This window comes from Pleurodeles waltl, chromosome 3_1, assembly GCF_031143425.1.
Source record: "Pleurodeles waltl isolate 20211129_DDA chromosome 3_1, aPleWal1.hap1.20221129, whole genome shotgun sequence".
Lineage (NCBI taxonomy): Eukaryota > Metazoa > Chordata > Amphibia > Caudata > Salamandridae > Pleurodeles > Pleurodeles waltl.
Window position 1 is genome coordinate 185,259,014 of NC_090440.1, and position 13,875 is coordinate 185,272,888.

Below are 13,875 nucleotides of genomic sequence, written 5' to 3' on the forward strand. Positions count from 1 at the left end.
CAGTCTACATACAGGTGTATACATCACACCATTCGGCCCTTGCCTTCTCAGCTGAGGCTACCGTGCACCAATGCCTTCCTCCCTGAGCAGTCTCACAAAACGCCACGCATGCAATCCATTTTGTTGATAAGTGCAAAATAAGCTTTTGATGGTAAGAGGACCGTCCGATTGTCTTTGTCTAAGCCCGTTCTTTGATGTCCATCCTTCTGCTTAGTTTAGATGTGGGCAGGGGCTGCTCGGGCCTGTGGTTAACTCCCCGTCCCGGACTGACATCCAAGGACAGGGAGTTAATCACAAAGCTCGGAATAGCTCACCCTGACCTGGCATTTATTAGCAGAGCAAACATCGCTGTCCGCCAGGTGATGGGGGTGCGGGGAGGGAGCCTGGGGGCGAAGGGAACTGGGACCTTGGAGCACAGCTGCTGCAAAAAATGCATCAATGTGCAAGCCATTTTAGTGGTTGTTTACCGAAAAGATGTTTGCAGATGTAAGCAACTCATGCAAGAGATAGTACGTAGTGGTAATGAGGGCCTGTTTCCTGTACCCCGCACATCCTGCGTAGTTACTGCACGTGTTCACCGGTGCTGTGTGTGAAGAGGCGAGCACAGAGACCACATGTCATGTTACTTTGCGTTGCCAGGCTGCACCTGGTCTGTCTGCCAGTGAAACTTGGACAACATCTTTACACTATGGGAAAGTCAAGTTGATAGGCACTTATAAGACTGATACCACTTTGTGCAAAGGAGGGCGTGTAAAGTGGGCATGCACTTGCAAGTTGGGTATGTGGCGTGAAAGTTGGCACGCAGTGTTTAAAGAAAAGGGCAAGCTGCAAGGAGAATGGGGGCTTCAAAGGGGGCAGTGCGGGGTGCACAGGGATGCAATCTTCACTTGCACACAGAGTACATCACAGGCAGCAGGAGCACGTGCTCCCCCTACACAATCACACACCCTGCCTCTTTCACTTTCTATCTCACACACACTCGCTGTTCAGGTGAAATTCTTGTGCATGACTTTGGAAAGCAGTGGCACCCTCCCTCGTACCTATGTTATTTACCAGTACACTAGTGTACTGGAGGTGTTACTTACCAGTAAACAAGTGTACTGGAGGTGCTCCATGTTGTGCTGTTGTTAATCAGGAAAGCTGGGTTCTGACTGGTCGTCAATTAAAGTGATCTCCAAACTAAATGAGGGTGGCTTTGAGTGGACTGGCGGTGTGTACACAGCAGGGGCAGGGACCTATTTACATCCACTGCTATGAGAAGACTGCCCATTGGCTCACCCTGTTAGGTGTAGATCTAGTCCCTCATAACTGGGGTCTCTTGCATAATATATGTACAGGACCTGAATGGTAAGCTCCTATGTCTGTTTTTTTCCTGCATAAAAACGAATGGGCCTTGGTGAGTACAGGTGCACCAGTTGGTGGTGCCCCAGAAGATGTCCTCTGTACTTGTTGTACACAGCCGCACGTATACGTCTATGTTCAGTACTACTGTGGAAATGTTTTTCTAAATGTGGAATTTCGGATGGCAATGTGATTTTTATGATTAATTTAGTTGTAACCAATTAATAATGTTGCACTTAAAACGATTTAATTTTAATGTTTAGAAGTGTGTTTAATAATGTAGTTTAGTTATGCCACATTTTCGTAGGGACATCGTTTTATTAAAATTTATGGTGTTTGTTGAACTGTTCATCTGACTCCAGCTCTTTACCGACCGCTCCCAATCACTGCCCCCCCCCGCCCCCCGTGTGTCTTCTCTCCTCACATTTTTCGCAGAGCCCAGGGCACTGACCCAATTGGTTATTTTCCTTGGAGAGCATGAATTTCAATGAAACTTTCTTCCTGTTCCTTATGCAACTTTCTGAAGGACATTTTTGCTGGAAGTTCTGGAGCAGGCTGGCTAGCATGCTGGTGTTTGAGTCTTTGAGAATGTTTCAATTTGTGTTGTACATCTCCGGATTGCATTGTTGCAGTGGAAGTTTATAGAATATTTCCCCTTACCTTATAAATAGCAAAGTGTTCTAATCATTTGTGTGACAGTGATCGGTCTGATTTGTCCAATATGTGTTAATACTAGTCATGTCTTGCCGAATTTCCAGTTTTAGCTTATTACACGTGTGTAAAATGTGTATAAAAGACTTGGTTTGAGGGATGAGCTAGAGACTTTTCCTAATCTACTAGAGACGCTGTCCGATTATTGAAAGACTTTTCGTTTTCCTCACAGGCCTCTGTCCATTTAGTCTGAGCCTTTCATTTGTCTTCTAGGGATGCTATGTGTTCCATTTATTATTTTTGTTTCTTAAAATAATTCGAGTTTCTTACTCTGTATCTGGGCCTTCATAGTGTATACCTTACAGTTTTCTGTAATGCCTATATTGAGATTTGTTTAATAAACCTCTTGAGCTTTTCATGAATCTGAAACAGTTATTGAGCGGTTCCAGTTACTATTTTTATTACTCTGCTAAGTTGATTTTGTGGGCCTGATTTCGAGGAAGGTGGTGACTCTTATAGCTAGGTCAATGGTGCCGGAGCTGAGGTGCCAAAGGTAATTTGTGGTGTGATCAAAGTTTTTGGGTGCAGTAAAATATTGGTGTTCAGTTCCCACACTACCACCTTAAACTATTCTTAGCTGGTGGGGGAGGGGGAGCACACATTGACCATGGGTTTCCCTTTACTTAGTGAAGCTCACTCCTCCCTTTTCCTGTGTTTCTGACCTAGCAATGGTGGCCTACTATTGTCCTCTGTTTGGATTGGATAAATATCCACACCTAAACCACCCCAAAGTAGTCTCACCATGGAGATCTTACTCCAGAACCTCTCAAGCACTGGACACCAAGAAAAACATTTCATTTCTCTCTGACTGGAAGAAGACGCCCCGGCCACCAATAGAGGACAAATCCTGCCCCTTTTAGGCCAGCAACTAGTACATTGTCTGGAATTTGAGGAGATTATGTGCAGCAGCCCAGAAAATATGCATTGCCAAGAGTGGGACTTCTGCTGGGTTTCTGTATTTCCACTTAGGCTGGGGACTAGCCTGGATTCCTAGAGACTACTGTGCTGTGGCCCATGAGAGAAGAGGAGCTGTAGAACCCATGAAGGGAGGAGCTACCCTCGTTATGTGAAGATCGGCCCAAGGCATAGCTGGCTGAACATATGCGAGGAGGATGTCTCCATGAACCAAGACTTACCAGGAGATACTCGAGGCCCAGCTGACCTGGAAACAATACAAGTGAAATACCAATGACCAGCATTTGTACGTATGTATGTATGTGGTATATTTATAGTGCTAACCTACCCAAAGGGAAACCAAGCACTGTACAGGGTCACTCCTTGGAAGTGAAACTACGGAGATGCTTTATTCACCATCACTGCTTAGCTTGCAGTACCCTGACTCTCCAAATTATATATATGATGCTGGCGTCAGCCCTTCTCAGTCCTTGAGAGACCATGCGGTCTGGCCTCATCGTTGAAGCCAGCTGTCCTGATTCTTTAGCCATTTAAACCATCTCTTGGGTCCTTTTAGTTCTAGACATACCACTGTGTGATGGTGCAGTTGATCCCTAACACTAAAGCCCTGTTTGAGTTAGAAATTTTAAAGACTAGGGCCCATATTTATACATTTGTAGAGCCGCATTTGTGTCATTTTTTTGATGCAAAAGTGGAGCAAACTTACAAAATACAATTGTATTTTGCACCACTTTTGCATTAAAAAGAGGCGCAAATGCGGCGCTAAAAAAGTATAAATATGGGCCTAGGTATCTAATAGTGTTCCAGGTCAAATGGGTGGCAACTGCGAGATCCTATTCTTTACGTTTGACATGCGCGTTTCATTGACTGAGACTTTCTTCATCCATATAGTAATAAACCCAAAGTGTTCTGAAGCCCAACAAATGCACTTGAGCACAGCCCCTATGTTATTTTACTGCCTGAATACAATGCTCCTTTTTGTGGCCATGTTTTGACTCCTGAACATACAGAATCTCTAGATGGCATGTTGATGAGGCAGTGAAAGGCCCAGGTTTCTCTACGTAGTGATCATGCCACAGAAAATGTCGCTGGTGCAGCCCAGTCAGATTCTGACTACTGTAGGAAGAATCTGGCCACTGGCACAGATCCCAGACACATGGGTCACACAACAGTTTGGCTGTCTGAAACAGGAACCAGATCACCGAGACAAACAGACTGTCACCCAGTACAAAGATTAGCATATTTTGTGCTTTTGTCAGTGGGGTCAAGATCTGGATGTCATACAAAGCGGGGAGAGGGGGCATATTTCAAGGAACACCAAGGTGGTGGGAAGCACAAATCACAGGCAGGGAAGAGGAAAGAACCCGTGAGGCTGGGGGTTAAAAGCACCAGCAGATAGTTTTGGAAACAGTACATCTCATTTCAGCGTGATTTACAGAAAGAGGAAGCATTCATTCTGTGGTTTGGTTTTAGACCTCAGCTACCAGATCATAGGATGCTCTATGTTCCTTGGGGCTTGATGTTAAGCTCAGTTACAATAGATGCACCCTGTGCTGAGTTCTGAGCTTCACCTTCCTGTCCCTCTGTGTCCAGATTACCTCCTTACTTGTTGCCTTTGGGTATTTGTCAATCGTTAATCCCCCATAACCACGCTCTTGCGTTTCTTGGGCAAGATGTGGAAATAGCTCCTGCTCTTGCCTCCTTGGAGCTCTTCACACATTCAACTGCTCCCAGCATCTTTCCAGCATGAACCAGATTATTTACTAACGCCTCTGAACAATTCCCTTGAAGAGGTATGGTGTCCTTGCTGGGACCTTCTCTCTGATTTTTCACTTTGCTGTCTCTATTTTCTACTTATTTCCACTGACTCAGTGTGCTGTGAGAGGTGGTATAGTGCCTTTTTGAACAGATGTTAGTCATGGCAGCTACCACTGCAGCTTCTGCTGCAAATATGTCTCACTTCTAAATTGTTGTTTCTAAACCCATCACTTCATTTGTTGGTCTATCCTGCTCCCAGCATTTTGACCATGCAACCAGCTGGCTTGTTCTTGGACCATGTGCCCTTGACTTGCAGGGTCACGTTCTTCATCAGGCTCTGTTAGTCTCCTGGTGATGCTCATTGAGTCTACATGGGTTGATTTGGTGGTTATAAAGGGCTAATTTACTGATTCATGGAATTGTATTAAGCCATGGTGGCCCTGTAATGACGCACATTAATGGAGTTATTTGCACAAACCAGAATGGTGGTGCAGGCATATACCCATTTTGTAATGCTTAAAATCTGTCACAATATCTGACCTCACGCCAGTGGTGTTTAAGATGCCGTGGGAAGCACATGTTTGAGTCTTAAAATTCAGATCTCTGGTCCATGAAGTGCTGTACCAAATCACCCTATGCTTTCCAGGTGCAGTTGTCTGTTGGTTTATATATGTGGACATCTACAGGCCCACGATTCCAGCATATTGTGAAGTGAAGGCGCTCTAGTGAGCCTGAGTGATCTCCTCTGTTGTGAGCTGACGGGCCTTTGGCAGCCCATACCAGTCACATGCAGCCCATGGACGTGTAGGCATGAAAAGGCACAGTGCTCACCAGACTAACCACTGTAATCTGCTCAGCTGACTGAACTTAAAAAATCATTAAATAATTTTTCTATAACTGCATGTACCAGTATCTGCCAGTGGCAGATGATACTTTAAAATCCAGAATGCCTCATTTGCTGTGGGCAAGTCGTGTCTGATTTTCACTTTTCTTTATGTAGGATTATGCAAAACATTGTCCACAAGATCCCACTCAGGAACGTAAATCACACAGTCCCACAAGGTCCATCAATACTATTGCATCCTAAGCTTCCATATAGATGTATAGTGTCCCCTCTTTAACAACTCTCGGCTTTGCTGGAACAGCACACTTGTTTCACCACCATCAGTCATAATCTCAGTCACATCTGCTGCATCTTCAGAAGTCTTTGATAGGCTAATGCCAGGAAGCAATATAATCATATATTGTTGGGCCCTGTCCTTGCTGCCATGAAAATAGCCTCCCTCCCCTTGTTGCATCATACATGGATCATGGCTTTAGATCCATCTTGACCAGTGATTTCCACAGGTCATGCTTCCTTACCTCTAGCCTACAGCTAAGTGAAGCAAGGTTTAGCAAAGCCACATTCAAATCCGGCACCAGCAGTTTGTGAGCCATCCCATGTCAAATCACCTACTACCACATGTGAAAAGATTCTAACTGCCCTCAAAGCATTGTCATACCTACAATGTTCCAAATACTCCATTTTGTATTGTGGTCCTGCGGATGACAGTTCTTTCCCACCAGTCTGAAGCATTCACTTGGGATCGCTGAGTTGCTCCATGGAATGGATTTATATGGCACAAACCACTCATTCTACCAGGCCGACCCTAGAAACCAGTATGAGTATTCCCCTCATTGACAAACCACCCACCACCAGGAACAAAGCCACCATATGTGTGACAGAAGTAGCCACCTGGATGAAACCAGATTGCCTCAGATTGAACTCTGAGAAGACTGAGGTGGTAGGCTTTAGGAAGAACGCCTCTCTATGAGACTCCACCTGGTGGCTCTCAGAACTTGGACAAACACCTACACCCTGCTTCACAAGTGATAAACCTCTGGATCATCATAGAAAACAAACTAGACATGACCGTCCAAGTCAACGCAGTGGTCTCTGTCTGCTTCAATACACTGAAGATGCTGAAGAAAATCTTCTAGTTGCTACAAGGAAACAACAGAAGAACAATCATCCAAGCCCTAATCACCATCAGACTAGACTATGGAAACACCCTGTATGCAGGGATTACCGACTAGCTCACAAGAAGACTGCAGACTGCCAAAATGCAGAGGCTAGATTAATCCTCAACCTCCTATGCCGATCCCATATCACACCACACATTACAGAACTCCTCTGGCTTCAATACATGAGCGTGCACACTTTAAACTCCTCACTGACACCTACAAAGTGATCCACAACACTGGCCTTGCCTACCTCAACAGCTGCATTCACTTCCACCAATCTTCCAGACATCTCAGCTCTGCCAGTCTCTTACTAGCGCACACTGCACACATACACAGAAGCAGATTAGGGAATTGCACCTTCTCGTACCTCACCCCTAAAGCCTGGAACAACCTCTCAGAATGTATCAGAGCATCTTCCTCTCTTCTTGACTTTATGAAGAAGTTGAAGATGTGGCTTTTTGAGTGATCCCCCAGGACTGGCATCACACACCCGCTACATAGCACCTGGGTATCCTGACGAGTGATTAGTGAGCTATAAAAACACTGACAACCTAACATAACAGTATTCCATCGCCCACTTCACTTTGGTCTTTAATGTAGATCTTGAATTTTACTGGAACATGAGCAAAATGGCCCTATTTGATGGGGGTGGGTGGATTCTGGGCAGAAATTCAAAATAGGATTCTTAGATGTTGTGATGCAGGTTGGTGCAAACAGGCCCCCTACGCCCCACTCTCCCCACCTAGTTTTGTTTGTCTTCAGCACAGGGGATTTTGCTGCATGATATCCACACCATTTATTCCCCCCCTAAACAAAAAAAATAATAGTAATCCACAAGTGAATACAGCATTGGGGTTGCAGGTCCTTCCTCCAAGCACCGCCTCCCCAAAATAAAAACACTAGTGCAACCCTTTAATTTCTATCTATGCTGCAATGCTTGTTGCATAGGTCTGTTCTCCACCACACACACACACCACCTCTCATAGACATCAAGCTCCAGATCCCAGTAGATTTGCACTGGCCCCTGATATGTCTTGACCCCTAACCAAGATCATGCAGGTCAGGGGTGGCAATGAAAGAGCTTCCCTTGCGGAAGCCCTAAGATGCCCAGCTGTCTCGATTGGCTTCCTGTCGATGCCCCCCTCCTGATTGAGTCTTCATCAAGAATTAGTATGGAAGATGTAAAGTATGTAATTGGGACTTTGCCTGACTTTAATGATGGGTGACATATTACCTCCTAGTTGTCGAGTTTCTCAAAGGATAGATTGTGTATTTCCTGCAGTGTTATACTCTGAGTTAAGCGTTGGTGTTACTCCTTTATCATGGTGTGCACATGCTGGGCTGATCCCATGAAATTAAGGCTGGGGTGGGATTATCTGTTGGTCTCATGCTCTACTCAGTGTAGCAGAATGTCTTGTGAATTCTTAGCAGCCTTTAATGATTCTCTTGTCTAACAGATGCCATACCTGGCACCGAGGAGGTTCGTTTAGTACCATCCCTGAGGAGCAAGAGTGGATCAATTTGGACCAAGTACAATGCCTCATTTGAGCACTGGGAGGTGCAGATCTCTTTTCGGATTACTGGCCGGGGGCGAAGCGGTGCTGATGGACTGGTAAGATGTTCTTCCACATTGGGTGTGGGCATTGTATGCATGTGTGTATGACCAGAGAAGGGCTTGCATCAATCATCAAACATTCCACGCACTTAACACCTGGACATCGCAATGCAAGAGACTTAACAATTTGACAGGCACATTGGACAGTGCAAACAGGTTCCAGCTCCCTTACTCTTCATGCATGCTGGAATCTCTGGACTTGTGCATACTCGACGGAAGGTGCACACTAGAGGTTGATAATTCCAGAGAACAGAAGTGGCTGTGGTTCTCTTAATGCCTCATCCACCACATTTTATAACACCTTTGGTGTCTCCCATACTACTTAAACTTTGCAAGGAGTCATTGAAAGACCTAATAAAGCACACAGGTGTCCTGATTTGTCAATACACCGACAACACACAGATTTACATCACAACTGACACCCTTCATCATACCTTCATTCTGAAAGACTGTTTAGTATATGGAAGACTGGATAGCCACCCACTTCCTCAATCTGGACAAAACTGAATTCATCCTTGCGTACAAACAACTTTGAATGGCTCAAGGAAGTTGAAGCGTTTGGCTTCAACACACGTTCCTCAACCAAAGTAAAATCATTAAGTATTTAGATGGAACATTCCATTTCTATGAGATCTCACATCAACTACACCTCTAAATCTGATAGACCATCTCTCCTGTCCCTAAATCACTCAAACCTTTCCTTCCACCTATTGATTTTTGCCCCATTGTCCAATCCATTGTTATTCGCCACATCAACTTCAGAAACGCAAAGCGCAACTTTCATTTATGAGTCTCTCGCACCTCCTCCACTTTTACGTTCTGGCACCTGCAAATTCGATTCTATCACCCTCAATACTAAAATAATTTCATACTCTTAACCTTGTTATTGTTCCACCGATGTTTAATGTAAGGTGAGACCCGATCTCTGCTATTTTGTTATACAGCAAAATACACTGACAACCCTGGGTAGTGAAAGGTTGTAAATAATGCAACATAAATGAAATAAAGAAGGCTTTGACCTTGTATCAGGCCATGAACACACAATCTGAGGGTCATTCAACACTACTAGTGGAAGACACCTATCAGAACAGATGAGCTAGTTGGATGGCCTTCTGCTTCAGGTCTTGGGACCCAGATCCTCACAGATGTATTTGTTGAAAGAAAACCAAGTAAAGTTCCACTCTCATGAAACAGATTTCACAACTCTACTTTGACAGAGTACATGTGCTTCTTCGAGGGTCTGCAGAACATCTGGTAACAGGAGACGATTTGATTTAATGGCCATAGCCAGTTAGAAAAATCAGACCCTGCCCTGTCTTTTTATAGTGGTAGAGTAGTTCAAGTCTATGAAGGTTCTTGTTGTTATGAGGTTACTATGCTCTGCAGGGCTCCTATGACAGCACAGGAATCCATGAATCAAAGTATTCTAATGCCTCATCAGCAATAATGCATGCAGAGATCATAAGCGGTGAAAGCCACTTTAAAATGCAGAAGTGTGAAATCTGAGCCTTCCTTTACATAGCCTGTGACCTGGAAGTGCTCCTGCAGTATATTAAAGTCTTAGGTGTGGACATTGAGCATTGTTGCAGCTGATGACAGGCTTGGAAGAGCTTGCCACCTCCCAGAAGTGAACAAAGCTGGGTCACATCAAACCTTCTGATTCTTATTTACGACCCCCCGTGCCCTAGCATACTGACTAACAGGTCTCCAAATAAGTTGAATACTATGTATATTGGCTGTTGAAAGAATTGGAGATGAACAAAATACTTATTTTACAGTATTTTTGTAATTAATGCATTTCCTCATTTGTTCCCCACAGAGCATTCCTGGTTGACTGAGGCAGTGGGGACTCTAATCTGGAATAATCAGTATTTGTAAATGGAAGATACAGTTCGGGGAACTCTATATTCGTTCTATATTCTTAGAGCTCACCACATCCAACACGGCCATTTCAACTCCAGCCCGCGATGCACAGTGTTATCACTTATGTCATTTCAGATGTCAATGCAGTCATTGAACATGTCATGAGTGATGTAATGTGCGAAGGTAGAAGCAGTGCATGGCGAGGTCGTGAGTCAGTAGCGGCTGGCAAGTACTTAGAGTGGGGGAGCAGGTGATGGGTGGTGGGTGGGTGCATGCATGCAAGGTGAGTGGCAACAGTAAGTAAAAAAAGAAATAGCCACTTACTTTGCTTGCTGCATGGCGCTCTCGCTCCGGTCCGTGTTCTGCTGTGTCTCCTCCAGGCTCCTGCAAATACCTCTAAACAATCCTGGCGCTGCTTTCATGCTGATAATCAGCATGAAAGCAGCGCCAGGACTGAGGGGAGTGGCCTCTTACAGCGCTCTTAAGAGCACTAAAGGCCTGTGCTTTCTCTACCCCAGCTGTCTTAAGACCAGTTGGTTAGGCCACTCCTCCCTGCTGCAACAATGGCCTCACCCCGTCCTGAAACTGGGTTTGCGATGGGTTGAGGAATAATAAAATGGTAATGAATTAACTTCATTACCATTTTATTATTTGTCTCTGGGGGTATTTCTGTGGGGCAATGCCCCTCCGTCCTAATGGAGGAGCCGGCCCTAGCTTTAGGGCACAAGTTAAAGTTACTTGAGATAAATGTAACTGGTGATTTTCTGTGGTTTTGTAATCTAATGTTGGGCTTTACGTGATGAATGCCAGAGTATCGAACATTGTCACAATCTCCAGCATGATGTTCCCATATGTGCTTGGCGATAACATATGAATAATCCCTATTTGAAATAGCTCTTAAGTGTTGCAATATACATAATTTTAATTTATTTACAGTGCTCCCTATATATTTTTTTCCACACTGGCATTCTAGAATATAAACAACAAATGATGTTTCACATATTATCCCTTCCCTAATCCTCTTCATGGACCCATCGACACATTTAAGTTCTGTCATGTTTTTGCCATATCGGCAAGCTTTACGTTTGACACACTTAAAGAAGCCTTCCATTTGGAGCCAAGTTTTTGTCCTACTCCCCTGTGAGGGTAGAAAGCTTCTAATTAGCAAATCTTTTAAGGATGGACTTTTTTTGTAAGAGATCCTTGGATGTTCTGTCACCCATTTTCTGATTTCTTCATCTTTATAGCCTTCCAGTTTTTCATTAGGACCATTTTGATTTCTTTATGTGTTCGATTGTAGTCCAAAAACATATCTGATAGTTTGATCCTGATCAATTTTTCTTGTCTCTTGTATTCTTTGTACTTTTGGGAACCAATAAATCATCTTTGTCGTTTTTCATAGCTCTTTTAATAGCATCTTCCAACACAGATATTGGATACCCCATCTTAATGAATCTCTCATACATCTCACTTACCTGTGCCTTAAAATCACTTAGTTCAGAGCAGTTTCTTCTAGCTCTTAAATTTTTTCCATAGGGTACACTCCATTTAAGCGCTTTGGGATGTGAACTGCTGCCTAATAAGCTGCTATTGCAGCTGGTGGGTTTGCGATATAATTTTGTGCAGATCTTCTCATTCAATATAAACTTCAGTATCCAGGAAGGTCACTCTTTTTTTATTTATTTCAAATGTAAATTGCACTCCCAATGGGTTGTTTTTCAATGAGTTCAGGAACAGCTCTAATTCATTTTGCTCCTCTTCCTAGATAAGGAATAAATCATCAATGAATCAGACCCATAAGACCACCTTATTGAGAGTCTCAGTATTTTCGTCAGTCCATATACATTCTGCTTCCCAGTGGCCCATTGTTAGGTTAGCATAATTGGGAGTGAAAGATGTTCCCATCACTGTTCCTTTCTTCTGAATATAATGATTGCCATTGAAAATGAAAATATTATTGGTAAGACAAAACTCCAGAATTTCTAACAGCATTTGTGTGTGCACTAATAGATTCAACTATCTACTGCATAGAAAATATGCACAAGCTTTCAGAACATCTGTGTGTTTAATTGAAGTATATAATGATACAACATCTACTGTTGCCATTATGTATTCATGTTTCCACTGTATGCCATTGATCCGACTTAGGAAATCCATGGAGTCTCTAATGTAAGATGGAAGCGCAGTCACATATGGAAATAAAAAGAAATCTAAGAATCTTGATACATTTTCCCATAATGAGTCACAGGAAATAATTATCGGACGTCCTGGAGGATTCTTCATACTTTTATGTATCTTTGGTAGTACATATATCGTTAGTGTTGTGGGATGGCTCTTTCTAATGTACATCAATTCCTCATCTTCCAATAAGCCTTTTTCATGCCAGTTTTTCAATTTCATACGGAAATCTCTCATAATTCCTTTCATGGGGTCTTCTCTCAATTGCTCATAATTATCTTGAATTGATAATTGTCTGTTGATCTCCTGAATATATCTATTGTGATCCATCACTACTATGTTCCCTCCTTTGTCTGAGGCTTTTATCACAATATTTTGGTCCTTTTGTAAATCTTGCAATGTCCACCAATCATCGTGTGTCATGTTTGTAACGTGACTTGAATGTTTTTGTTTCTCTCTTTTAATGATATCTCTCAGATCGTCAGCGATTAATTCTTGAAACATGTCCACCTTATTGCCTGGTGGTAGTTGTAGACAAAATCTGGATTTTAATTTGCAACCACTCATTCCAGGTTTGTTGGTTACTATTCCCATCTCTCTACAAAATTGCAAATCAGATGATCCCTCTTCATTTAAAGTTGTCATCATACCAGACTCTTGTTCCAAGTCTCATAAGTCCTGTAGTGGTGCTATATCCCCCTGATGTTAAGCTTGATATAGGTCAGAATATTCCTAGATCTATGTCTGTAGATGGCTTGTTCTCAAAATATTTCTTTAATTTAAATTTCCTGCAGAATTTATATAAGTCAATCCTTGATGTTGCTAGGTCCATTCCTGCACTCGGACAAAATGTCAAGCCTTTATTCAACATTTTGATGTGTTTATCATTAAGGACTTTTGAGGACAGATTGATCACCAGATTATCAGCTAAACCTGGTTTAATTTTCTTGTACTTCTGTCTCCTGTTCTTTAATTTCAATTTCCTGCAGAATTTATATAAGCCAATCCTTGATGTTGCCAGGTCCATTCCTGCACTCAGACAAAATGTCAAGCCTTTATTCAACATTTTGATGTGTTTATCATTAAGGACTGTTGAGGACAAATTGATCACCAGATTATCAATTAAGCCTGGTTTAATTTTCTTGTACTTCTGTTTTCTCTTCATCTTCCTGCTCCGTCGATTTCTTTTCGATTGGCCTGGTTCTCTGATCTCGTCATCTCTCCACCTCTCCTGCGAGTTGACTTCTGTAATAATCTCATTTCTCCTGTAAAGTCCAATTCGGTTGTCTGTGTCATCGATGGTCCTTCGTCCCCCAAACTCATTTCAGAGCTATCCACACTGGAAAGTGTTCCTGATTTGTGCAGGACTTAATCCATCACCTGTCTGCTGTGCATTGCATCAAATCGTCTTGCAAACATGTATAACCTGCCAGCTGAATAATCCATTTTATCTCTATTAAACTTTTTTTGTTTTTTCTGTTGAACTTCTT

General features: G+C 43.0%; 1 protein-coding gene across 2 annotated transcripts in view; it reads left to right on the top strand.

Moving 5' to 3' along the window:
• Positions 1-13,875, top strand: part of LMAN1L (lectin, mannose binding 1 like) — a 254,756-nt gene that overhangs the window by 25,487 nt on the left and 215,394 nt on the right. For both annotated transcript variants that reach the window (XM_069222136.1, XM_069222137.1), the window contains exon 2: positions 8,187-8,341. In XM_069222136.1, coding sequence (XP_069078237.1) covers positions 8,187-8,341 — 155 coding nt within the window. The remainder of the gene's footprint in view (positions 1-8,186; positions 8,342-13,875) is intronic.